At 44.0% G+C, this 27,052-nt stretch overlaps 1 protein-coding gene across 1 annotated transcript; it reads right to left on the bottom strand.

The window, feature by feature from the left end:
- Positions 1 to 26,520, bottom strand: LOC137433080 (adenylate cyclase type 3-like). Its single transcript, XM_078769558.1, has 14 exons — positions 25,939 to 26,520; positions 22,995 to 23,144; positions 20,275 to 20,405; positions 19,379 to 19,490; positions 17,151 to 17,278; positions 15,906 to 16,064; positions 15,542 to 15,701; positions 15,343 to 15,408; positions 14,870 to 14,967; positions 14,403 to 14,564; positions 11,027 to 11,114; positions 10,809 to 10,925; positions 3,449 to 3,696; positions 1 to 85 (listed from the first exon to the last, which is right to left on the bottom strand). Exons 1-14 carry the CDS (start codon positions 26,518 to 26,520, stop codon positions 1 to 3), a joined length of 2,286 nt encoding a protein of 761 aa, XP_078625684.1.
- Between the last annotated feature and the right edge of the window lie 532 nt (positions 26,521 to 27,052).

Below are 27,052 nucleotides of genomic sequence, written 5' to 3' on the forward strand. Positions count from 1 at the left end.
TCAATGATAACAGTACAGTGGGCTTTGTGTTGGTGAACAAGAAAGCAATGTCAACATCTGCTGAATTTCTGTCGACAGGTAAAACCTGTGGCAGGGGGATGAGAGGTGGTGTGCATGGTAAAGGTATTTTTGGCTTGCTCGAACCTAACACGTTAACAAATAGCAACTGCGCTCCATAGAAAATACCTTCCACATTTGCTCCAAGTTTGTGATTTTGAAGTTTGGTCAAAACTTGGGGTGAACTCTTTGGAATTTCAATCTGAGCGCAAGGCTCATGAACCTGGGATCGAGGTTCGAATCCCATACGCTTTGTCGGATATTTTTTTTGGGGGGGATACAAGATCGACGCTCGTCTAAGAGCCAACATTAATCATAAAAAAACAACAACAAACGGACACATAAAACATAAGATAAAGGGAGCGGGAGACAAGATGGGTAGAGAGAGGGAAGCACACAAGCACAACAGTAGAGAACAGGGACATCGGGAGATCTGTGAGAGGGGGAGGGCTTGGGGGGAGGAGGTGTGGGAAGAGGGAGTGGGGGTGGGAGAGGTAAAAAAAAAAAAAAACACATGGACACTGCTAGAACTTCCAGGAAAGAAGTCGGAATTTCAACAAAGTGGATCTGGGGTGAATTAACGGGAGTAGAAAAGATGAAGGTTTTGGATGGGGGAAGATAAGAGATGGTGGTGAACAGCTGTTTTAAAGACCTGGAGGGAGGAGTGGGTATACATGCATGAACCCCTCTATGAGCCGACGATCACTGCTGAAAGGAAATTAGGTTGTTCTTTGGTCACTGTTAGACCATCTTAGTGGTAAGTGCAGTGGTGGGTGAGTATGAGAAGCACGAGACATACTGGTGGTGAGGATATCCCAGAGGTTATGGGTTTAAATCCAGCTGAAGGAATCATGAGCATTAAAGTTCTTGAGTCGAGCGAGTCATGGAACTGTCAAATTACTACTGGATTGTTGACGGAAATCCAGCTGAATCATTAAGAACCGTCATGCTTCACCCACTTTGGAGTAATAACACACTCGGCCCACTTGGTCTGGTTCACATATAATGGTATAGTCCACTTGCTATGGTATAGTCCACTTGCTATGGAATCATTAAGAACCGTCATGCTTCACCCACTTTTTTTCTTTTTTTTGTATACAAGATCGAGGCTCGTGAAAGAGCTAACATTAATCACACAGAAAGACAAACCGACACATAAAACATATAACATGGGGAGCGCTAGACAAGATGGGGAGAGAGGGGGAAGGACACAAACACAACGTTTGAGAGCAGTGACATCGAGAGATCTGTGGGAGGGAGAGGGCTTTGGGGGGGGTGGGCGGAGGCATGGGAAGGGGGGGGGGGGGGTGGGAGAGGTATAAAACATATAAAACAAAAATATTTTGCATCACTACTTATTTGGAGACGAAATCATTCAAAACGGTGCAAGCAAAATTTCGCAGGAAACTCAACTTCAACAACTATCCCCAGAAAAACCAAATTTATCGTTGGGCACACAAATTTCAAGCCACTGGATCAGTAAACAACCTCAACAAGAAGGCAGAAAAACCCAGTTTTGGCAGGAAGCTGACTGCAAGATCTCCTGACAATGTGAATGCGGTGAGACATTCTGTCGGAAGGAGCCCGAAAAAGTCCATCCGAAGACGTAGCCAAGAGCTGGGTCTTTCACGTGCGTCAGTGCAAAGAATCTTGATCAAGGATCTTCAGCTGTACCCATACAAGATCCAGATCAAGCATAAACTCACACCAGCTGACATGGCAAAACGTGTTGTGATGTGCCGGTGGTTCGAGAACAAGATCGAAGAGGATCCTGACTTTTTTGATGATGTTTGGTTCAGCGACGAAGCACACTTCTTGCTCTGTGGGCATGTCAATAGCAAGAACAATGTGTTCTGGGGCACACAAGCCCCAGACGAGGTGCTTCAGAGGCCCTTGCACTCTGTGAAATGCACGGCCTGGGTGGCCATCTCAAAACATGGCATAATCGGACCGTTTTGGTTTGAAGACGCAGACGAGGAGGCAGTCACTGTCACAAAGGAGCGTTACATTGTGGTGCTCAACAAGTTCTGGAGGGAACTTGGGAGACGTCGTGGCGTGAATCGAGATGTGCAATGGTTCCAACAAGATGGGGCAACTCCACATACGGCCAACATCACGATGGAGTGGCTGGACCACCGATTCCCTGATCAGCAGGCGCCGCGAACCCGAGTGGTCTCCGCATTCACCCGATCTGAACCCCCCAGATTTTTATCTCTGGGGGTTCTTGAAGGACCACGTGTATGAGAATCGTCCTCAATACATTTCTGAACTGAAAGTGGCCATCACCCAGAAGATTCGTGCCATCAGGAAGGAAGAGTGTGTCAGGGTGATTGACAACTTCGCTCGTCGGCTTCAAGTGTGTCTAAGGCGCAAAGGCGGTCATTTGGAACATGTGCTCTAATAAATGTATCCTTTGAGCTAGAGACCTCAAATCTTCAGTTTTTTAATTGTTATCATATCAGCTTCCAGGAAATGTAATCTTTTTGGAGTTTCTTGTCTGAGTAATAAATTATTATCATGTTAATGGGTTCCATCTATTTTGAGACACCCTGTACCACTGAATAAAACACTGAAGGGGAAAGTTTAAACATATTTAAATAATATTTAAACAGAACCGTGAACAATCTTATATGCACAAAATACCAATGGGGGGAGGGCCGAGAGGGACCACCACGAGTCACGTGAACAGGGCAAAAGGTGGATGGCAAGGAACACTTTGGAGTAATAACATACTCGGCCCACTTAGTCTGGTCCACATATAATGGTATAGTCCACTTGCTATGGTATAGTCCACTTGCTATGGAATCATGAAGAACCGTCATGCTTCACCCACTTTGGAGTAAGAACATACTCGGCCCACTTGGTCTGGTCCACATGTAATGGACCAGACCTTGGTCCATTGGTCCACCAGACCTTGGTCCACTTGCTATGGTTAACTCTTATCCTCTTTCCACTTGTGGCTGTGGCTCTTACCATTTCCTTATAGTTTATTAAAAAAAAAAAAAATTTGTCAATCACAGGACTAGTGATCACAAAGGTGTGCAAGATCAATGCATGGATTTTACAAAATCATGGAAGGTTGTTTCACCGGAATCATTTCTCACAAACCTACACGTGCAGGATGCGAGGATGGCTTTACTGAGTTGTTCCTCATCTTTTGTATGCAGCACATGGCTACAAGTCGCATCATTGGCTGGGAGGGTGCGGTTGTGCCACTGAAGCAGTGCCCAATGTAGGTTAGGGCAGGAACTTGTAATTTGTTCAGGGTGTGCCAGTGCTAGCTCACCTACATTTCACGAAGGGCACAGTGGGCCAACTACTGCCGGGACCCCATTTATCTGTGTGTGTGAGCTTCTGTGTAAGCAGAAGCATGTTTCCACATTAAACATACACGTGCAGGATGTAGTGCAGACGGTCATAATGGTCGAACACAGGTCCCCACGCGGCCAGGTGCAGGGCAGCCCAAGCACCTGTGATGGTCAACATCAAGGCGAACTTCACCAGGTGGCTGAGTTGTGAGAGAAGCGTGCTGGCAGCGAGGGTAACGACCCCGCAAGTCGTATGTAGTGCTGGCCATTTGGCACAGCCACCTTCACCCTGTGTCTCGTTCACTTCTCCAGTCCCAGGGAAACACGAGACCTGCAGAAAGACAGTTTGACCATACTTCAGGAAAAAAGAAAACACATATTATTAGATATCCGAAAGATGCACTTCTCTAATTTAGCACTGCGATAGCCGAGATGACATAACCTCGTGAGACCCAAAACACCTGTACAGTACACTAGCAAAGCAGATATTCCATTAGTGCTATGGCTGTTACAGGTCCACTGAGACCATTGTCTTGGTGATTACCTGCCTACCAAGTGCAATCCAGACCTATATGGGCATTGCAAATCTATAAGTGAATATTTTGGCAGTAGGACTTTGCGAGACTCCTTTATTATACAGACTTGGCATTTAATATGGAATATATATTTTTTCTTGACTTGGGTTTACTTTCTTAACTCAGTATATCAATCTGGTGAGTTTCTTTTACACTTTGGTGATTTATTTGTTGAAAGAACCATGTCACTGATTGTCTGTCGCAGCAAGAAGTCAACAACAGGATAAATATCACAGGTGGCATGGCAAAATGTACGGACAGGTGCATTTGATGATTGGCTTCACAGTCGGGTATACAAGGGTTGTTGCATTCTGTATTAGTAGAAAACAACTGCTGCACGTCTCCAAAAGTTATTGCCGCTTCCTCTGGAGATGGTCCCTCAACTCGACAATGCTGTTTGTCATGGAGTGGTGGCTTTACGAAATTACAGCATGAAACAGCGTGCTATTGCTCGGCAGTATGGCATCACTCAAGGTCAGGTGTCAAAGATCCTGAAACGAAATGCTCAGAGGGGTGTCCCTACTCCAATACCGAGGTCAGGACGTCCCCGCAGAACCACAAGGAGAGATGATCGCCAGCTGCACCGGTTAGTCCGCAATGGCCGTACCAAGTCAGCTAATCGGCTTAGGGCTAAGTGGCAGCAACTGACAAATGTGCCTGTATCCAGAAAGCTAGTCAACCAACGACTGGTTCAAGCAGGCTATCGTGCCAGGCGTCCCCTGAGAAAGCCACGCCTGACCAGACAACACTGCCAGCGCCGATTGCAGTGGGCCAGAGAGCACCGTCAATGGCAGCCAGGACACTGGAATCACGTGATCTTCAGTGACGAGTCTAGATTTCTGGTCTATCGTCAAGATGGCCGCGTCCGAGTGCGCAGACAAGTGCATGAAGCCGACAACAAAGACTGTATAGTGCCAAGAGTCCAGCTGGAGGTGGTGGGGTGACCGTTTGGGCTGCTTTTCATGCAGGGGGCAAAACTGACCTGGTTGTTCTGAATGGAAACCTGAACCAGTTCAAGTACAGGGCCATTCTGGAAGAAACATTGCTTCCATTTGCTCGTGCAGGCTTTCGAGGAAACTTTGTCTTCCAAGATGACAATGCACGGCCTCATCGTGCTCGCATGATCCAACACTTTCTTGCTGACCGTGGTGTAGAGCATATGGAGTGGCCTGCCAAGTCCCCGGATATGAATCCGATAGAGAACTTGTGGGCAGAATTAACACATAAAATCGACAACTTGGACCAGCAGCCGACCTCTGTGCGTGAATTGCAGCAGGCTATTGTCACTGCATGGCAAGCGATTCCTGTCCAAACCTTGGCAAATCTCGTGAACAGCATGCCTCAAAGTGTACGAGCTCTCCTGAATGCTCGTGGGGGTTACACGAAGTACTGAACTGTAATTTTACTGTCCGTAATCCCAGTCGTAATTACCTTCGCAAAAGCGGAAGGTTATGTTTTGATCGCTGTGTATTTATTTGTATGTCTGTGTGTGTGTATGTTAATCGCATAACTCAAAAAGTATTCAACCGAATTGCATGAAATTTGGTGGGATGATTGGTTATTATACGGGACACATTTGATTAGATTTTGGGAAACAGATTTGCTCAAATTCTGACTATTTTTAACTCGATCGTATTTCACTCAAAGTTATGAGCGACTGAAGAAGAAGATGTCCATCCAGGACGTCATCACTATAACGCGATCTCCCGCGATCATTTCAACCTCAAAAAAAATTATAATTGCAGATTTGACAATAGATGAGGCATATTAACAAACGAATGAAACAGATTTGCTCAAATTCTGACTATTTTTAACTCGATCGTATTTCACTCAAAGTTATGCGCGACTGAAGAAGAAGATGTCCATCCAGGACGTCATCACTATAACGCAATCTCCCGCGATCATTTCAACCTCAAAAAAAATTATAATTGCAGATTTGTCAAGAGATGAGGCATATTAACAAACGAATGAAACAGATTTGCTCAAATTCTGACTATTTTTAACTCGATCGTATTTCACTCAAGTTATGAGCGACTGAAGAAGAGGATGTCCATCCAAGACGTCATCACTATAACGCGATCTCCCGCAATCATTTCAACCTCAAATGAAATTCAAATTGCAGATTTGTCAATCGGGGAGGCATATTAACAGACGAATGAAACAGATTTGCTCAAATTCTGATTTTTAAAAATCGATCGCATTTCACATAAAGTTTGAGGTACTAAAGAAGAAGAAGATTCGTTTAGCTTCTCAGATAAAATAAATAATTCTGTCTGCAATTTCAGGTTAATTACCTTCGCAAAAGCGGAAGGTTATGTTTTGATCGCTGTGTATTTATTACCTTCGCAAAAGCGGAAGGTTATGTTTTGATCGCTGTGTATTTATTTGTATGTCTGTGTGTGTGTGTGTATGTTATTCGCATAACTCAAAAAGTATTCAACCGATTCGCATGAAATTTGGTGGGATGATAGGTTATTATCCGGGAACCATTTGATTAGATTTTGGAATCGATCGGGTCAAAGGTCAAGGTCAAGGTCATGAAAAGGTCAAAATCGTCTTTTTACCATAGCGCGGTCAATTTGTGTCCAATTTGTATGAAACTAATGCCAAAATGTTCAGAATTCAATGCCCAATCTTGTGATATGCGACATGACACTCTGACGTCATAACCCTTGTTACCTTCGCAAAAGCGGAAGGTTATGTTTTGATCGCTGTGTATTTATTTGTATGTCTGTGTGTGTGTATGTTAATCGCATAACTCAAAAAGTATTCAACCGAATTGCATGAAATTTGGTGGGATGATTGGTTATTATACGGGACACATTTGATTAGATTTTGGGAAACAGATTTGCTCAAATTCTGACTATTTTTAACTCGATCGTATTTCACTCAAAGTTATGAGCGACTGAAGAAGAAGATGTCCATCCAGGACGTCATCACTATAACGCGATCTCCCGCGATCATTTCAACCTCAAAAAAAATTATAATTGCAGATTTGTCAAGAGATGAGGCATATTAACAAACGAATGAAACAGATTTGCTCAAATTCTGACTATTTTTAACTCGATCGTATTTCACTCAAAGTTATGAGCGACTGAAGAAGCGGATGTCCATCCAAGACGTCATCACTATAACGCGATCTCCCGCAATCATTTCAACCTCAAATGAAATTCAAATTGCAGATTTGTCAATCGGGGAGGCATATTAACAGACGAATGAAACAGATTTGCTCAAATTCTGATTTTTAAAAATCGATCGCATTTCACATAAAGTTTGAGGTACTAAAGAAGAAGAAGATTCGTTTAGCTTCTCAGATAAAATAAATAATTCTGTCTGCAATTTCAGGTTAATTACCTTCGCAAAAGCGGAAGGTTATGTTTTGATCGCTGTGTATTTATTTGTATGTCTGTGTGTGTGTGTGTATGTTATTCGCATAACTCAAAAAGTATTCAACCAATTCGCATGAAATTTGGTGGGATGATAGGTTATTATCCGGGAACCATTTGATTAGATTTTGGAATCGATCGGGTCAAAGGTCAAGGTCAAGGTCATGAAAAGGTCAAAATCGTCTTTTTACCATAGCGCGGTCAATTTGTGTCCAATTTGTATGAAACTAATGCCAAAATGTTCAGAATTCAATGCCCAATCTTGTGATATGCGACATGACACTCTGACGTCATAACCCTTGTTACCTTCGCAAAAGCGGAAGGTTATGTTTTGATCGCTGTGTATTTATTTGTATGTCTGTGTGTGTGTATGTTAATCGCATAACTCAACAAGTATTCAACCGAATTGCATGAAATTTGGTGGGATGATTGGTTATTATACGGGACACATTTGATTAGATTTTGGGAAACAGATTTGCTCAAATTCTGACTATTTTTAACTCGATCGTATTTCACTCAAAGTTATGAGCGACTGAAGAAGAAGATGTCCATCCAGGACGTCATCACTATAACGCGATCTCCCGCAATCATTTCAACCTCAAATGAAATTCAAATTGCAGATTTGTCAATCGGGGAGGCATATTAACAGACGAATGAAACAGATTTGCTCAAATTCTGACTATTTTTAACTCGATCGTATTTCACTCAAAGTTATGAGCGACTGAAGAAGAGGATGTCCATCCAAGACGTCATCACTATAACGCGATCTCCCGCAATCATTTCAACCTCAAATGAAATTCAAATTGCAGATTTGTCAATCGGGGAGGCATATTAACAGACGAATGAAACAGATTTGCTCAAATTCTGATTTTTAAAAATCGATCGCATTTCACATAAAGTTTCACATCGCATACACTCCCATGCCAAGTACAGAACAGTAGCTGCGGCGAAGGTATGCGCTCTACCGAGTGCCCGGATTCTAGTTAAACTTTTGTTTTTGTAAAAAAAAAAATTGCCTAATGTGCACAATAAAGAGATACTTCTGGAAAACGTACAGAAGTTTAACATAGTACTGTCCATGAATTGAGTCGATATCAGTTTACATCACTTTCAAGGATCAATTTATTTGTTTCGGAATGTGAAATGTGGTTTTTGTTTCTCTTAAAGGTCACACTAACAAAATCTAGAATAATTTCAACATAATTCCAATGAACTTTTGGTTCTAAGACATCTTGAAAAGTAAGTTCACCCCCACAAAAAAAATATTCCATATTAAATGCCAAGTCTGTAGAATAACATATGTCATAGCAAAGAATCAATTCGCTTTTCCATCCAAGTTCAGTTCCTCCACCAGGTGAGCAGTTTAAGTGTTGTATCCCAGAATAGACAAGACAATCAAAATTCAGAATCGCATTTAATCAAAATCATCCGTCCACAACTTTTTGAGATATCCTGCTATGTATCGTGTTTGGCCCCATTTCCTAATGGTGAAGAATCACTTAGAAATTTCTAGTAGCCGGATCCGAATCCGGATCTTCACCAAAATCTAATCATTTCGTCATTGTCACATACGCTACATCTCGGCCAAATTTCATCCGAATCCGTCCACAACTTTTTGAGATATATTGTTCACAAACAAACAGACAGACAGGGGTGAAAACAAAACCTCCATCCACCTTTGGTGGCGGAGCTAACTATAAAGCAGTTGAAAATGCAAAGCCAGGCCACGTCCGTTTGTATTCAGATGGCTTCTTCTTCCGTATGCTTAAATAATGAAAACAGTTAAAAAAAATACAAAATGAAAATTAATGATTTTATGCTGCCTTTACCCTTGAGCTTTAGATCTAAAAAAAATAAAATCAGCTTCTAGCTTTTGATTGGTGAATCAATTATTGTATGACCCAATATGCAAATTCTTTAAATTTCAGGTCTATTGGGTGAAAATTGGTGATTTTATGCAACCTTGACCTTTGACCTTTTGATCTAAAAAACAAAACAATCAGCTTGTACCTTTTGATTGGTGAACCAATTCAGTGACCTGATGTGCAAATTCTTTAAATTTCAGGTCAATCGGGTGAAAATTGGTGATTTTATGCAACCTTGACCTTTGATCTTTTGACCTAAAAACAATCGATGCCTATCTTTTGATTGGTGAACCAATTCAGTGACCCGATATGCAAATTCTGTAAATTTCAGGTCAATCGGGGGAAAATTGGTGATTTTATGCAACCTTGACCTTTGATCTTTTGACCTAAAAACAATCGATGCCTATCTTTTGGTTAGTGAACCAATTCAGTGACCCGATATGCAAATTCTGTAAATTTCAGGTCAATCGGGGGAAAATTGGTGATTTTATGCAACCTTGACCTTTGATCTTTTGACCTAAAAACAATCGATACCTATCTTTTGGTTAGTGAACCAATTCAGTGACCCGATATGCAAATTCTGTAAATTTCAGGTCAATCGGGGGAAAATTGGTGATTTTATGCAACCTTGACCTTTGATCTTTTGATCTAAAAAAAACAAAAAAACAATCAGCTTGTAGCTTTTGATTGGTGAACCAATTCAGTAACCCAATATGTAAATTCTTAAAATTTCAGGTCAATAGGATGAAAATTGGCGATTTTATGTGACACTGACCTTTGACCTTTTGACAAAATTTTTAATTTGTCTTCTCTATACTGTCATAATAAAGCTTTGGGGAAAATTTGATGACAAAACTCAAATTGTAAAAAAGTTACGGCCTGGACAAACAGACATAGACACAGACAGACAGAGACAGACACAGACACAGACAGACAGAGACAGACAGAGACAGACAGAGACAGACAGACAGAGACAGACAGAGACAGACAGACAGAGACAGACAGAGACTGACAGAGACAGACAGAGACAGACGGAGACAGACGGAGACAGACGGAGACAGACACAGACAGACACAGCCAGAGACAGAGACAGACACAGACATAGACACAGATACAGACAGACACAGACACAGACACAGGCAGAGACAGACAGAGACAGACAGAGACAGACAGAGACAGACAGAGACAGACACAGACAGACACAGCCAGAGACAGAGACAGACACAGACATAGACACAGATACAGACAGACACAGACACAGACACAGGCAGAGACAGACAGAGACAGACAGAGACAGACAGACACAGACAGACACAGACAGAGACAGACATAGACACAGATACAGACAGACACAGACACAGACAGAGACAGACACAGACAGACACAGCCAGACAGAGACAGACACAGACATAGACACAGATACACACACACACACACACCCAAATGTGATTACAAAACCCCCGCTAATGAGAAACTTGGTCGACATAATAAATAAGCCACATGTTTATTCTGAAAGCTTCGAGGAGTAAGGAAATGTAAGCAACAAATGTAAGCAAAATGTAAGCAACAGGAGACCTTCAGAGACCTGATTCACAGAGTGTGATTGAATGGACTCACCATGACGGATACCTCGAGAATCACAGGTAGCATCGCCCCAAACACAGCGCAAGCAGCATGACCCAGACGTGATGCATCCAACCGGTGGGACAGGTTCACCAATACGGCGGGGAAATACTGCGAGGGAACGACAAAACGGAACACAACAAACGCGGAAGCAACATAAGCAGGTGGAGGTAGAACAGGAAAGACTTGGGTCATGGCAGCAAGGTTGTTACCTTTGGATAAACTCCGGCAAACTGGCATGCCAGGAGGAGCAGGAGGATGCATTCTCCAATGATGAATGACACGTAGACCGCAACCAATCTATGGAGAAGAATGTCATGGAATGAGTTACAGGTGAGGGAGTTCAAGCTGGTACTTATGCTTTGAGTAAAGTAGTCGGGGTGGGGGAAAAACTCCACCATTGTTATGGGGCATCCAAACAATTTTGTTTATGAAAATATAAATATTGCATACCTAGGGGGGAGAAAGGTGTTGAGCAGGTGGGGGTGGTAAACAATTACAGGAGTAAGAATTTGGAGATTTATTGTCTTGATACCATAGGGGATTTCCCAGGGGATTTCCCAGGTGATGGGGCGAGAAGGAAAACATTGGGAGAGAATGAGAGTAAGGAGGGTTGAGGACAGGGAAGGAGGAGTACATGATGTCCATGAGGATGGTGGACGGGCTGACCGAATGGCCAATGGTTCGATCCCAAACATCCCAGTGTTTCACAGGTAGCCTGGTGTTGGCTCAGCGGTTGGGGTGCGAGCTTGGAATCCGAGGATCCTGGGTTCGAATCCGGGTCGATCGCTGAATTAACGCCAGAGGGGTCGACTCAGTCTGTTTACATCAAGCAAATCTCTCATTTCACTTTCTCCAATTCTTCTTCTTCATTTTCATCAATTCTTATCCAAAATTTTCAGAGCAAAGCATAAAACCTGCCCTATATGGTCACCTGTACCCCCATCCAATCTGGCCACTTGTTCTTGACCTCTTACATTTCCAATTCGCTTTCTTTGCTCAGACTTTGAGTCGGATGTTCTTAAAAATAAAAATACAATTACTCCATATTACCCACCAGCCTCAGGGGTGGAATGGTTCGAGCGGCTGCTCTGAGTCTGCCAGGTCAGTGGTTCGAACCCAAGCCGATGGGCCCAATGAAAAATTCCTACTTGAAAAATTCCTTCTCCTACTTGAAATTCCTTATAAGGGAGCATTTTGTTATCATTTATTACTTGCAAAATCGAAGATTTTTCAAGTATATTGGTCCGTTCCGTTTGTGGTTCTGTCTGTTTGTCTGTCTGTCTGTCTGTCTTTGTCTGTTTGTCTGTCTGTTTGTCACCGGCCTATAGGTCACAATTCTAAACCGATCATCACGAAACTTCACCAAGTTGTATAAGTCGTCCCAATTGAGAAGCCTATTGATTTTGAGGTCAAAGGTCATCTGGAGGTCAAATTTCTAAAATCGCCATTTTAAATATGATTGACTTGATGAGCATTTTAAATCTGATTGACTTGAAAATTGAATAGCATTTGTATATCAAGTCACTAAATTGGGAAATTAACTATTTTTGAGGTCAAAAGGTCAAAGGTCAACTTAAGGTCAAATTTTAAAAATCATCAATTTCCATCTAAAAAGCCGTCAATTCTCAACCAATTGACTTCAAAATTGAACAGCATTTGCATAGTCAATAAATTGGGAAACATACTATTGTGAGGTCAAAAGGTCAAAGGTCAACTCAAGGTCAAATTTTAAAAATCATCAATTTTCATCTAAAAAGCCATCACTTCTCAACCGATTGACTTGAAAATTGAACAGCATTTGCATATCGAGTCACTAAATTGGGAAACATACTATTTTTAGGTCAAAAGTTCAAAGGTCAACTCAAGGTCAAACTTCCAAAATCATCATTTTTCATCTGAAAAATCGTCACTTTTCTTCCCATTGACCCATGCTTTGATCAAGATTGTCAATTTTAATCTTGATGAAATGGACAATTTGCCGTATCAATGGAATTTATTTTCTTGGGGAGGGGTTGGGGGGTGTATTTTGCAAGTATCGTGCTCCGCATGACGTCTTCTTGTTTATTACTTTGCGAAAATCAAAGATTTTCAAGTATATTGGTTGGTCTTGTGCGTTCTTCTGTTTGTCTGTCTATCTGTTTGTCTGTCTGTATGTCAATCACCTACAGGTCACAGTTTTAAACCAATTTTTACGAAATTCCACCAAATGGTAGAGTTAGTCATAAGGAAGAAGCCTATTGATTTTGAGGTCAAAAGGTTAAAAGGTCAACATAGGCCAACGGTCAACAACTTTGTCAAATTCCTAAAATTCTCAATTTTCATCCGATTGACTTGAAATTTGAACAGGATTTACATATCGTATCACTGAATTCAACCACCAACTATTTTTGAGGTCAACTTAGGCCAAAAGGTCAACATAGGCCAAAGGTCAACATCTTATTTTAGGGATTTCGCAAGTATCGTGCTCTGCACGCCTTATTTCTTGTTGTTATTATTCAGCTTCCAGTGAAGTTCCCACTGTAAGCCCATTGGTCTCGGAAGGATTATTATTCTCTCACATTTGCATCATGAACTTTGTTTTTGCAATTTGACTTACATTGGCTGCCATTGCCTATGACGTTATAAACTTTAAACATCTTCTTCAGAACCACTGAACGGATCAAGGCGAGATGTGTTGGCCATATTGGATTTAATAACAAAACTTTAAAAATCGACTTTTCCGAAACCGCTTAATCGATCGATACTAAATTTGAAATATATGTTTACATATCAATGGGGGAAAAATATTTGCAAACTATGACATCATCAGTCATATGGTTTGGCCGCCATCTTGAATTTAAGCAAAAAATAATATTTTCTCCAGAATAGGTCAACAGATCAATCCGATACTTTATAGGTGTGATCAACTCTGCATGGGGAATAAATTTTCTGAACTATGACATCATCAGTCACATGGTATAACGACCATCTTGAATTTAAGTAAAAAAAAAAAAAATTATTTTGTCCAGAACCGCTAAACAGATCAATCCAATACTCCATATGTGTGATCAACTACCGATGGGGAAAAAGATTCTGAACTATGACATCATCAGTCACATGGTATGGTGGCCATCTTGGATTTAAGGGAAAAATATTTGAAAATCGATATCTTCAGAACCACTCAACAAATCAATCCGAAACTTCATAAGTATCATTAAATACACATGAGGATTTTTTTTGCAAACAATGACATCATCAGTCACATATGGTGGCCATCTTGGATTTAAGGGAAAAAATTGAAAACCTATATCTCCAGAACCACTTCACCGATCCAAACAAAAATTTACAGATATGATCAAATACCAATGATGAAAACTTATTGAAAATAACGATGTCATCAGTCACGTGGTATGGCAGCCATTTTGCCTGGAAGCCTATTATCACTGCTTGCAGTTATTATTATTATTATTATATTATTATTATGACCGCTTAAGTAAATAATCTGAGCATTAATCCATTATTTACAATAGCAGTTGTCCTTGTATTTGCATGCTGTTGTTTTTTTTAGATAAGCATCACCACCCAGTAGCGCTTTTCACTTCTCACCTTGGTGAAAGTAGGACGTGGGCCATGAAAATGAACAAAACCACCACTGTAAAACAAGCAACAGAAGCTCCATTTTGTTTCTCCTTCACCGATGAGAAGGAAGCTTCCAGTTGTGGATCCAAAAAGTGCAGGGTGACGACATGTGTCTGACGTCCAACCACACTGCATGTGGCACAAAACGATGTTCGGAATGAATACAGGGGCACTACCCTCAGCAGGGTCCAGTTTTGCTTGGAATATTGCTATAAAGCATCATTTCTGCTCCCTAGAGTATCGACATTTTCCCACAGAAGGTTCTCCTCGTTGTCCCTCTCATCCCACTCATCCTCCTCCCCTTCCCCTTCAATCTACTCCCCAACACCTCTGTCTTCCCTAAATCCCACCCTCTTGTTGAGTTCTTCATATTTATTTTATGAGCAAATAATCAGGAGATGAAAATATGATGGAAAGCTTCTTCCCAGCCTCACATCTTGGCGGTCTGTCTTGCTCTCAGAGCCACGTCCAGCTGCTGGTTGAGGTCGGTTGCAACGGGTTGCCCATTGTTGAGTGCCCCGGGCTGAAAGGCCTACAGGAGAAAGACAACGGGATGGGGGAGACTTCATTTTAAAACAAACCCACCCAGCAAGCTCGTTTCAAAAATCCAAATCAAAACCTAACCCCGACCCCAACCCGAGATGTTTATCCGAAACCACCATTAATCCACCTGTTTCCATGGGTTTTCCAAATTATGTGACAAAGTAATTACTGCAGTTAATGCAATTACATTTTGTATCAAACAAATCTTGAAGGAAATGATACAAAGGAAGATAGAAAAATCAAAATGTGAATCCAACAAAAACAAAACCTGTGAATGTGATTACATGAAAACCTAATTATAATTACTGAGAATATGAGATTTGGCGAAATGAACAACCAAACATTTGTTCCAAGCACGTCTTACCTGAGCTCCCACCTCTGCTTCCCGCGTGTTTATCAGCTTGTCAGGATTCCCCAAAATGGCCGCCGACTTTACAAACAGCAAAAGGAAAGATTTTCTATCAGAATTGTCACCGATTATGAAACGTTACTTCATCTACGATTAATTCAGTAATAATGTGTTGCACGTTCTTTTCTTGATACCAGAGTTAAATGTATTAAACCTTATCTGTGGTGTTTTCCGTAGATTGTTCTGGAGGGATGACGAGGTAAGTCTGGATTCCTTTGTCTTTGATGTAATCATTCCTCTCTTCACCGTAGCCCGGTTCCACATCAAACTCTCCATGTAGGCAACCGTACGTCGCTTGGGAGATATGAACCCGTCTGTTTCACGCCAAGGGACGACACGTTTGTGTGTTTAAGTGTGCCAACTCATGTGATTGAGAAAGAGGGCCTAGTAACCATTAAAACAAGCCATAACTTGGGCAGCAGCAAGACATGGCTACTCCAAAGAGATTCCTGGCCACGTAAAACCAGTCATAGCACAATCACAACCAGGTAAAGCATGTCGAGGCTGGAGATACCGACCCGGCGACGCCTCCAGACTCCATCTTGTTTGCCAAAGAGACATCGATTGACCACACATCGAACTGCCAATTCTTCTGCCCAAGCACACCACCCAGCACCGCACCCGTATGGATGCCCACACGCATGTTCACATCCGTCTGTGTTGCTTTCTGCACAGATCTGTGGCACATCAGTAAGCATTTCTCCACTTCATGTTACGCATCCAAACTTTTGCTGATCATCAGCCTGCTCCGCATGTCAAACACAAGATCTGTATTCTGAGAAAATATGGCATTATAATCATTGAAGATCATATGATAAAGGAAGAAAAACAACATTTATCTTAATCTCGCGGACAATGATAAACTAGAACGGCACACAGGAGAGCGCATCCCACTTTGTTTCGTTTATGTTTTACTCAAAAATAGATGGTGGTTGAATTCAGTTAGCCGACATGTAAATTATTTTCAAATTTCAAGTCAATCGGATGAAAATTGAGGATTTTAGAAATTCGAAAAAAAAGTGGTTGCCCTTGGCCCTTGGCCTATGTTGACCTTTTGACCTTTTGACCTAAAATATATATATAGGGATTTTGTCGGACCACAAACTCTACTATTTGGTGAAGTTTCGTGAAGATCGGTTTAAAATTGTGACCTGTAGGTAAGTATAAGTGAGCGGACAGACAAACACACAAACACACAAACCAGAGTGAGCAACATACCTGTAAAAGAAAAAAAAAATTGTCAAGTAACAGACAGGGGTGAAAACAACCTCCATCCACCTTCAGTGGCGGAGTTTACAATAGACAAATGATGGAAACTGCAGTGGCAAAATGTAATGATCGCCATTCGATCATTTGTAAGGATTTTTGATGGCCCAAGATCGGTGAGACGAGATCGTTTGTTCTGAGTCTGGGAGGTCGGTGGTTCAAACCCCGTCCGAGACATACCAAAAACCTTAAAAACGGTACGTGCTGCTTCCTTGCTTTAAAAAATGATAGAGTATGGACGAGCAATGCTGGAAAGATAATGGCAAACCACCTAGTGTAACCCTTGTCGAGAAACTGCTTCCGCAGCACCAACACTATATAAGGAGTACGTTCAGTCAAAATAAAAAAATAGGTCGTGATGGTCATCAGGCGAAGTACCTTTTGGGCAATATCAAACAGAAGTCTTGTAAATGCAAATGGTCATCATGGTTCTGCTTTGCTTTCTCTGCAAAATTAACCTTCATTGCTTTTTACAATTCCCACCATGAACCACTCACATGATGGCCGTTACCATGTCCAAGCCCATGTTGATGCTGCATGAGGCATGGTCGTCCCGATATTCAGGAAGGCCACAGATGCAGTAGTAGCAGTCTCCCAAGATCTTAATCCGCAGCTGGTGGTTCTTCTGTTCGGGGTCAAGATCAAGTTAGCAAAACCAGCACTCTTATATCAACAGCATAGTCTACTCGTACAGCCTGGTGTTAGGGTGTTGGCGGTTAGGGTGTTGGCTTAGCGGTCATGGTGCTGGCTTAGCGGTTAGGGTGCTGGCTTGGCGGTTAGGGTGTTGGCTTGGCGGTTAGGGTGTTGGCTTGGCGGTTAGGGTGTTGGCTTAGCGGTCATGGTGCTGGCTTAGCGGTTAGGGTGCTGGCTTGGCGGTTAGGGTGTTGGCTTGGCGGTTAGGGTGTTGGCTTAGCGGTTATGGTGCTGGCTTAGCGGTTAGGGTGCTGGCTTGGCGGTTAGGGTGTTGGCTTAGCGGTTAGGGTGTTGGCTTAGCGGTTAGGGTGCTGGCTTAGCGGTTAGGGTGCTGGCTTAGTGGTTAGGGTGCTGGCTAATAGCGGTTAGGGTGCTGGCTTAGCGGTCAGGGTGCTGGCTTAGTGGTCAGGGTGCTGGCTTAGCGGTCAGGGTGCTGGCTTAGCGGTCAGGGTGCTGGCTTAGCGGTCAGGGTGCTGGCTTAGCGGTCAGGGTGCTGGCTTAGCGGTTAGGGTATTGACTTAGCGGTCAGGGTGCTGGCTTAGCGGTTAGGGTGCTGGCTTAGTGGTTAGGGTGCTGGCTAATAGCGGTTAGGGTGCTGGCTTAGCGGTCAGGGTGCTGGCTTAGTGGTCAGGGTGCTGGCTTAGCGGTCAGGGTGCTGGCTTAGCGGTCAGGGTGCTGGCTTAGCGGTCAGGGTGCTGGCTTAGCGGTTAGGGTATTGACTTAGCGGTCAGGGTGTTGGCTTAGCGGTGAGGGTGTTGGCTTAGCGGTTAGGGTATTGGCTTAGCGGGTAGGGTGCTGGCTTAGCGGTTAGGGTGCTGGCTTAGCGGTCAGGGTGCTGGCTTAGCGGTTAGGGTGCTGGCTTAGCGGTCAGGGTGTTGGCTTGGCGGTTAGGGTATTGGCTTAGCGGGTAGGGTGCTGGCTTAGCGGTTAGGGTGCTGGCTTAGCGGTTAGGGTGCTGCCTTGGGATCCTAGGATCCTGGGTTCGAATCCCGGTCGATGATTTAACGCCAGTGGGGTTGACTCAGCCTGTCATCCCTCTGAGGTCGGCAAATTGAGTACCGTGAAATGGGGTGAATAGGGTCAGCAAGGTGAATAGGGACACAAACTGAAAAAAAAGTTCGGAAACTTTTTTCGCTGAAAATTGATAACCACACTGATTTGTTGATATTTCGGTTGAAAGTGTTCTCTTGTTTTTTAAAAAGCAACTTATAGTCCCTATTAACCCCATATATGGGGTAAATAGGAATAAATAGGATTTTTATGGCTGTCCCTATTCACCCCGTTTTACAGGTGAATAGGGACAGTCACTAATACAAAAAAATAATAATCAAGAAATCGGGAAAGTTTGGAGAAACTTTTTATCCCATATTTTTTTTCATTGGCACCGTGGTTTATATTATGGGTGCATATTATGTGCATCCATCTGAGCTATCAATTTAGCAATAAGTTGGAAACTCAGGATTGTTTCTTCATTATTTTTTTTTGTATTAGTGACTGTCCCTATTCACCCGGAAAACGGGGTGAATAGGGACAGCCATAAAAATCCTATTTATTCCTATTTAACCCATATATGGGGTTAATAGGGACTATAAGTTGCTTTTTAAAACAACAAGAGAACACTTTCAACCCAAATATCAACAAATCAGTATGGTTATCAATTTTCAGCGAAAAAGGTTTCCGAACTTTTTTTCATTTTGTGTCCCTATTCACCTTGCTGTCCCTATTCGCCCCATTTCACGGTACCAGCTTGCTGGGATGAATGATCCCGGTGTGTACACTGACCAAGAATCGGTACACCGTATCCCTACGCTTCTTAAGAGGCGACTAAGGGTACTATGCTTACTTTTCGCATCAATAATTTTGATTTGCTGAGATAACCCACATTATCAAACCTCCAGGTGCCATATCAGTAGTCATCTGCGATGGTACAATGATCCTGTGTGACGTCACATACAGCAACATGCACTGTGCTGCGCTAACTGCACTGGTACTGTGTCCGGCCTGTGAAACGGCGGGTGTGCAAGAAACTTGCTTCGGCGAGTCCGTCAAACCGTGCAAACAGCTCATTGAGCAGACGGACCAGCTCTTGCGCACTGCACGTCGACGCCAGTTGTGTGAATCCCACGATGTCCGCAAACAGGATGCTGCACACAGTTACAACAACGACATGAAACTCTTGACTTCAATAAATATCTCATCATCTGTATATTATGGATACTAGCTAAGTACCCACCCTACAGGTGATCTTGGTGCAAAGCAAGCAACACCTTCTTCTGACACATACCTTCATTTGGGCAGTGTATAGGCAACTGAGGGCTGCTTCAATCGCTCCCGTAAAGAAATAAAAATAACCCCAGCTTAAATGCATGAAGCAAAAACATGCTTTCTGCTTATAAATTAAAAAACACCTGAATATACTGGAAAACGTGGGGCAGGAACACGGTATGTACTGTAAAGGGTGGGGACTTGAAATACCATCTCCAGCCTGAAGGTGGCGCTACCCGATACACATTTATATAGAGAATTTGTGTACCCCCTTTTCCTCCCCCAAGATCACCGGCAAAGATAAAAACACCGCCATACATTAATTGGGGTCATGCTAATCCCATGTTGCAAGTTTTAGTGTGATCAAGCCAGAATTGTAGGAGGAGTAGCGCAACAAACAAACAAACAAACACACACGGTTCGTGAATTATGGTAAGGATGTATAATTATCTGCATATTACGATTATGTATAATCATCTGCATTCATACATAGTATCATCACCTGCATATGTAGCCCCTCTTTGCCTCTTTGCGGAGGGTATATACTAAACACCTGCACACACAGTGCCCTCATAATAACGGATAAGGACAACTCCATGGTCTAAAAGTCAGACGTGAATGGGTCCTGTTGGGCAGATATACGATACAGTAGTTGCGTTTTACCTGACGTTCTCATGACGGTTCATGTACATGGTGTTAAATCTCTGCTGCTCCTGCTGGCTCTTGTCTCGCCGGATGTCCTGCAGCATTTCATCTGCAATGTGTCTTGGCAGGATGGACAGCAGAAGGCGTTCCTGAACGAACAAGACAACTTTACTAATAAGTTGGGCTAAAATGACTGGGGCTAAAAATCAAGACCCTAAAGATCTCAAGCCACCCACCATAACTGTTAAGCCAACACCAGGCTTGGGTAAGTGTAAAGCAGCATGATTGACAAACTAATGTCTGAAAATGTAAAATTAATGCAAAATGATCGAGGTAGAAGGTCTGTAATCATACACTCTGTCTCCTGCCTGGAGCGGCGCGACAGGGTACACATCCACATAGAGAAATTGCCTCGACCCCTCTCCCTCCCAATTGGAACCATATTGTATTATGAGTTATGAGAGACCCTTAGTCCCCTTGGCAAGTGTGGTTGATATTGGATAACTATAACAAGCAGATGTATCGACCAAACACAGACACGACTAGAACGACACTCTTTGACATCACGACGTGGACTGATGAGCCTTCGCCCACATTATTACATCATTATAATACTTGTACCAAGTTTGCATTAAATCCATTCAGCTGTTCTCAAGTTATCACATTTTTACCTGAAATGACCTCTGACCTTTGACCTCTTGGCCCCAAATTCTAATCAGTTAATCTTTACATCATTATACAAACCTGTACCAAGTTTGAATAAGATCACTACAGCTCTACTCAATTTATAGACCTATTACGGACTTCGACCTTTAACCTTTGCCCCCAACATCTAATCAGTTAACCTTTACAACATTATACATACCTGTACTAAATTTGAAATAGATCACTTCAGCCATTTTAAATATTACATACTTTGACCTTTGACCTCTTGACCCCAAAACCTAATTGGTTAATCTTTACATCATTCTACATAAGTGTACCAAATTTGGTCAGAATCCCATCACTGGTTCAAAGTTATCGCGGTAACAGTATTTTTACCTAACATGACCTCTGACCTTTGTACTTTGACCTCGTGACCACAAAATCTAATCAGTTCATCTTTACCTCATTATACATACCTGCACCAACTTTGACTAAGATCCCTTCAGCCGTTCTCAAGTTATCGCGGAAATGAAAACCTATCAGGATGGACGGACGGATGGACAACCTGAAAACATGATGTCTCCGGGGCCTTCATCGGCAGAGGCATAAAAATGCTGTATTTTCGCGATGATGATGATTATGTAGATGATGATGAAGATGATGATGATGATGATGATGATGTCGATGTAGATGATGATGATGTAGATGATGAAGAAGATGATGATGATGATGATGATGATGTACATGTAGATGTACACTACATGACCAAAAATATGTGGACACCCGAACATCGAACATCTCATTCCAAAATCATGGGCATTAATATGGAGTTGGTCTCCCCTTTGCTGCTATAACAGCCTCCACTCTTCTGGGAAGGCTTTCTACTAGATGCTGGAACATTGCTGCGGGGATTTGCTTCCATTCAGCCACAAGAGCATTAGTGAGGTCGGGCACCGGTGTTGGGCGATTAGGCCTGGCCCGCAGTCGGCATTCCAATTCATCACAAAGGTGTTTGATGGGGTTGAGGTCAAGGCTATGTGCAGGCCGGTCAAGTTCTTCCACACCGATCTCAACAAACCATTTCTGTATGGACCTGGCTTTGTGTACGGGGCCATTGTCATGCTGAAACAGGAAAGGGCCTTCCCCAAACTGTTGCCATAAAGTTGGAAGCACACAATCGTCTAGAATGTCATTGTATGCTGTAGCGTTAAGATTTCCCTTCACTGGAACTAAGCGGCCAAGCCTGAACCGTGAAAAACAGCCCCAGACCATTATTCCTCCTCCACCAAACTTTACAGTTGGCATTATGTATTCTGGCAGGTAGCGTTCTCCTGGCATCCACCAAACCCAGATTAGTCCGTCGGACTGCCAGATGGTGAAGCGTGATTCATCACTCCAGAGAACGCATTTCCACTGCCCCAGAGTCCAATGGCGGTGAGCTTTACACCACTCCAGCTGATGCTTGGCATTGGTCATGGTGATTTTAGGCTTGTGTGCGGCTGCTCGGCCATGGAAACCCATTTCATGAAGTTCCCGACAAACAGTTATTGTGCTGATGTTGCTTCCAGAGGCAGTTTGGAACTCGGTAGTGAATTTTGCAACCGAGTACAGATGATTTTTACGCACTACGGCTTCAGCACTCAACGGTCCCATTCTGTGGGCTTGTGTGACCTACCACTTCACGGCTGAGCTGTTGTTGCTCCTAGACGTTTCCACTTCACAATAACAGCACTTACAATTGACCAGGGCAGCTCTAGCAGGCCAGAAATTTGACGAACTAACTTGTTGGAAAGGTGGCATCCTATGATGGTGCCACGTTGAAAGTCACTGAGCTCTTCAGTGTGGCCCATTCTACTACCAATGTTTGTCTCTGGAGATTGCATGGCTGTGTGCTTGAAGATATATACCTGTCAGCAATGGGTGTGGCTGAAACAGCCGAATACACTAATTAGAAGGGGTGTTTGCATACTTTTGGTCATGTAGTGTCGATGATGATGTACATTATGATGATGATGTAGGTGATGATGTAGATTAGACATTGTTACCCGCCAGTCCGCGGATTAACGTATTGAACGGCTCGCTATGCCTCCAACCTGTTGTTCCTTCTGCTCCTCCAGGCTCAGTTTGACCTCCAGCGACTGTTTCGCCTCCAAGAAGGCAGCTCTTTGTCTGCGGTCAGTGAGACCATAGGTCCAGCAACCCGCAACTCCCGCAGCGAGCATCAGCGCTCCATCAGCCAGAAGCTACATGAGGAAAACACATGCAGACACATGAAGTAGGAAGATGCCTTCACGAAGAGTAGGCGAGCCATCACGACACCATAGGCAAATGCCTGCCCGAACTACTGCTGGGAAGGCAATGGCAAACCATCCAGTGTATCCCTTGCTGAGGAAGTCACTTCAGTGGCACCGACGCTCTGTCAGTGTGCAGTACATCAAAGAGAGAGAGAGAGAGAGAGAGAGAGAGAGAGAGAGAGAGAGAGGGGAAATAGTTGGAGGTCTCTCTCTCTCTCTCTCTGTCTCTCTGTTTCCAAACCAGAACCAAACTAGATGGTATTCATAGAATACCTACTCTGCGCAGTCAACTTGTTGCGAGCCAACTCTTCTGTTTTTGAACATTTTTTTTCTTTGATCCAATATGGCTGCCAGACCACGTGAGTGACGACATCATACATTTATATTCTCTAATATAATTGTTGCATAGATCACGCTCAATACATTTCAAACTGATCAGATTTAGCGTTATCCCTGTCGAATTATGACGTCATAATTATGGCACCAATGACGTCATCGTTAACAACACCTATTCCCCATATGGAGATCTTTACAATGGGCCATGTTTCAATTTTTCCATGTAGCGGTTTTGGAGATATAGAGGTGCAACATTTTTCGGTTTTTCCAAGATGGCGCCTGCATCACATGACCGATGACGTCATGATTATCATTAAAATATTCCGCATGAGGAGGCGCTCCTATAGTGAAGATTTCATGTCAATCAGACCAACGGTTGCTGAGAAAATGAATTTTTTTAATGCACACGGCACACGTACGCACCTGAATGCTTAACCCCGCTTTTCTTTTCGCGAGCGCAGGGTAAATATCCACGGACGTGTTCTTGAGGATGTTGACACAGTCATGAATGTTGTGGAGGAATCTATTTAGGACCAGGATAATTAAAAGCTTCGATCACGCACGGTGTTAAAGCCAACGGTTCAATTAAAGATGTTAAATAAACTTTGTAGAAAGAAACTTTTAAAGGGTGATAATATAAACTTTCATAGTTTTCTACAGTAGCAATATTACTTTCATGCATCTAATTTCATGAGGAGAGGGGGTGGATTTTGCAAGTATATCGGTTTCTCCATGTAAACTTTGGGGGGGGCTGGGGGGTTGCAGGGGGGACGGGAGGGGGTGCAGGGGGGACGGGAGGGGGTGCAGGGGGGACGGGAGGGGGTGGACTCTGCACGACTACTTTCTTGTTTGTTTGTTTGTCTGTTTCTTTGTTTATGAACAAGAAGATATCTCAAAAGGTTGTGGACGGATTCGGACGACATTTGGTGGAGAGGTTGGGTACGTGACAAGGACGAAACGATTCGATTTTGGTGAAGGTACGAACACGGATCCGGCTACGAGGATTTAAAAAATTTATTAAGTGATTCGTCATCGTTGAATGATGGGGCCAAAACCGACATGCAGCATGATATTTCAAAAGGTTGTGGATGACTTATGACAAAACTTGGTGGATGATTTGGGTAAGTGACAAGGACAAGCCGATTAGATTTTGTTTTCTCAGCTCGGAAAGAGTAGATTTTGGTCTTTGTTTTTTAATTTTCAGCACGGAAAGCTCCCCGACACCTCCACTCAGAAAGATGGCATGGAAAGCTCCGCCCCTCCACTCAGTAATATAGCATGGAAAGCTCCACCCCTCAACTCGTGAATACAGCACAGAAAGCTCCGCCCCTCCACTCAGAAAGATGGTATGGAAAGCTCCGCCCCTCCACTCAGTAATATAGCATGGAAAGCTCCACCCCTCAACTCGTGAATACAGCACAGAAAGCTCCGCCCCTCCACTCAGAAAGATGGCATGGAAAGCTCCGCCCCTCCACTCAGTAATATAGCATGGAAAGCTCCACCCCTCAACTCGTGAATACAGCACAGAAAGCTCCGCCCCTCCACTCAGAAAGATGGTATGGAAAGCCCCGCCCCTCCACTCAGTAAGATGGCAAGGAAAGCTCCGCCCTAACTCAGTAATATAGCATGGAAAGCTCCACCCCTCAACTCGTGAATACAGCACAGAAAGCTCCGCCCCTCCACTCAGAAAGATGGCATGGAAAGCTCCGCCCCTCCACTCAGAAAGATGGCACGGAAAGCTCCACCCCTCAACTCGTGAATACAGCACAGAAAGCTCCGCCCCTCCACTCAGAAAGATGGTATGGAAAGCTCCGCCCCTCCACTCAGTAAGATGGCAAGGAAAGCTCCGCCCCTAACTCAGTAATATAGCATTGAAAGCTCCGCCCCTAACTCAGTAATATAGCATGGAAAGCTCCGCCCCTAACTCAGTAATATAGCATGGAAAGCTCCGTCCCTACCTCAGTAATATAGCATTGAAAGCTCCGCCCCTCTAATCAATAAGACGTGAGTACATCTATCAAGTACGTAGTATATCGTAGTTTATTAAAATGATCACTTATATATTATATATACGATTGTCGATATAATCTTTGCTTTCAGCAAAGATAAACTACACTTCAAATTCATGTTCAATACACGCACTCGGAGCGGGGTCGGTGAAATAGATACTTATTAATGATTACATCATAACGAAAGGTGGAATTGTATAAAGAACAAAGATACAGAGGAAAAATATGAAAAGGGAAATAATGAGTCAATTGTAAAAGTTAAAGAAGAACACGACGCAGAATCCTCGATGGTTAAATCGGGAATATCGTAAAACAGAGAAAACGACATTTCATTTATCGGGGAGTGAGGGGTTTCCATTCCAGGCTCGGCTCGCATCGGATCACGTGGATACGCTCACCTGGCGCGCGAGCGCTGCTCCGGTGACCGAGCCGCCCCACGAGGGGAGAGCCGCCGCCAGTCCCAGAAAGAGAAGGTGCAGCGCAGCAGGTGCGGCGGTCAGCGCGCCGAGCACAGGTAGGGGGAACGGTAGCGCCGCGAGCACCGCGAAGGTGAAGAAGGCGCGCCACGACACCGAGTCGCTGGGACGCGCGCCGCTCGTCGCGTGCAGCCCCAGGTGCGCGTACTGCAACAGCTCGCTCAGCAGCGCGGCCAGGTAGGCGCAGATCCGGTCAGGTAGCCGACCCCGCCAGCATAGCACCCCGAGGAGCATGGAGAGCGGCGCACCGAGCGCTCCGAGCACGAGCGAGGGCAGCTCACGCACGTCGTACTGCGGGCAGGGGAGCACCACCAGGTAGGCGGCGAACAAAGCCTCGCTGGCCAGGTACGCCAGGAGCGTGCCGCGCTTCTGTCGCCTCAGGAACGCCTGGTACACGCTCTCGAGTTCGGGCGAGAGAAACGCGAAACCCGCGAGCACAGCCGGCCCAGGGTCCCCGGATTCTGGATCCCCTTCCTCGACCAGCAGGGATTTTTCCCGCGGCATTTTTGGCGGGAGCCACGCGCCGCGATGCCCACTCCACGTGGTCCTTTCAGCGCAGCATCGGAATCCTGGGCCAGGCGGCCGTCGCCGCGTTTCCAGAACTTTTCCAACTTGCTTGGCGTGATTTGTGTCGGATCCAAAGAGATGCGCGCGCTCTCGGTAATAATCCCGTAATGACCGGTTAACGTGGTCTATGTATGGAACTCGGATGCGTCAGCAGGACCCGCGGGACCCACTTAAGTACAGAAGCTTCCGCCGCCTTGGCTTCACTTCCACGGAGGTATCTTTGGGGCTTATTGTGCAGCAATCCGCACAGACGAGGGTGCTCAGAGATAAAGGCGCGGAGACCAGGGTTTGTGCAGAGACCAGGGTTTGTGCAGAGACCAGGGTTTGTGCAGAGACCAGGGTTTGTGCAGAGACCAGGGTGCTCAGAGACCAGGGTGCTCAGAGACCAGGGTGCTCAGAGACCAGGGTGCAAAGAGACCAGGGTGCAAAGAGACCAGGGTGCTCAGAAACCAGGGAGCGCAATGACCAG

This window comes from Myxine glutinosa, unplaced genomic scaffold, assembly GCF_964187855.1.
Source record: "Myxine glutinosa unplaced genomic scaffold, kmMyxGlut1.1 SCAFFOLD_3088, whole genome shotgun sequence".
NCBI classification, from domain to species: Eukaryota; Metazoa; Chordata; class Myxini; order Myxiniformes; family Myxinidae; genus Myxine; species Myxine glutinosa.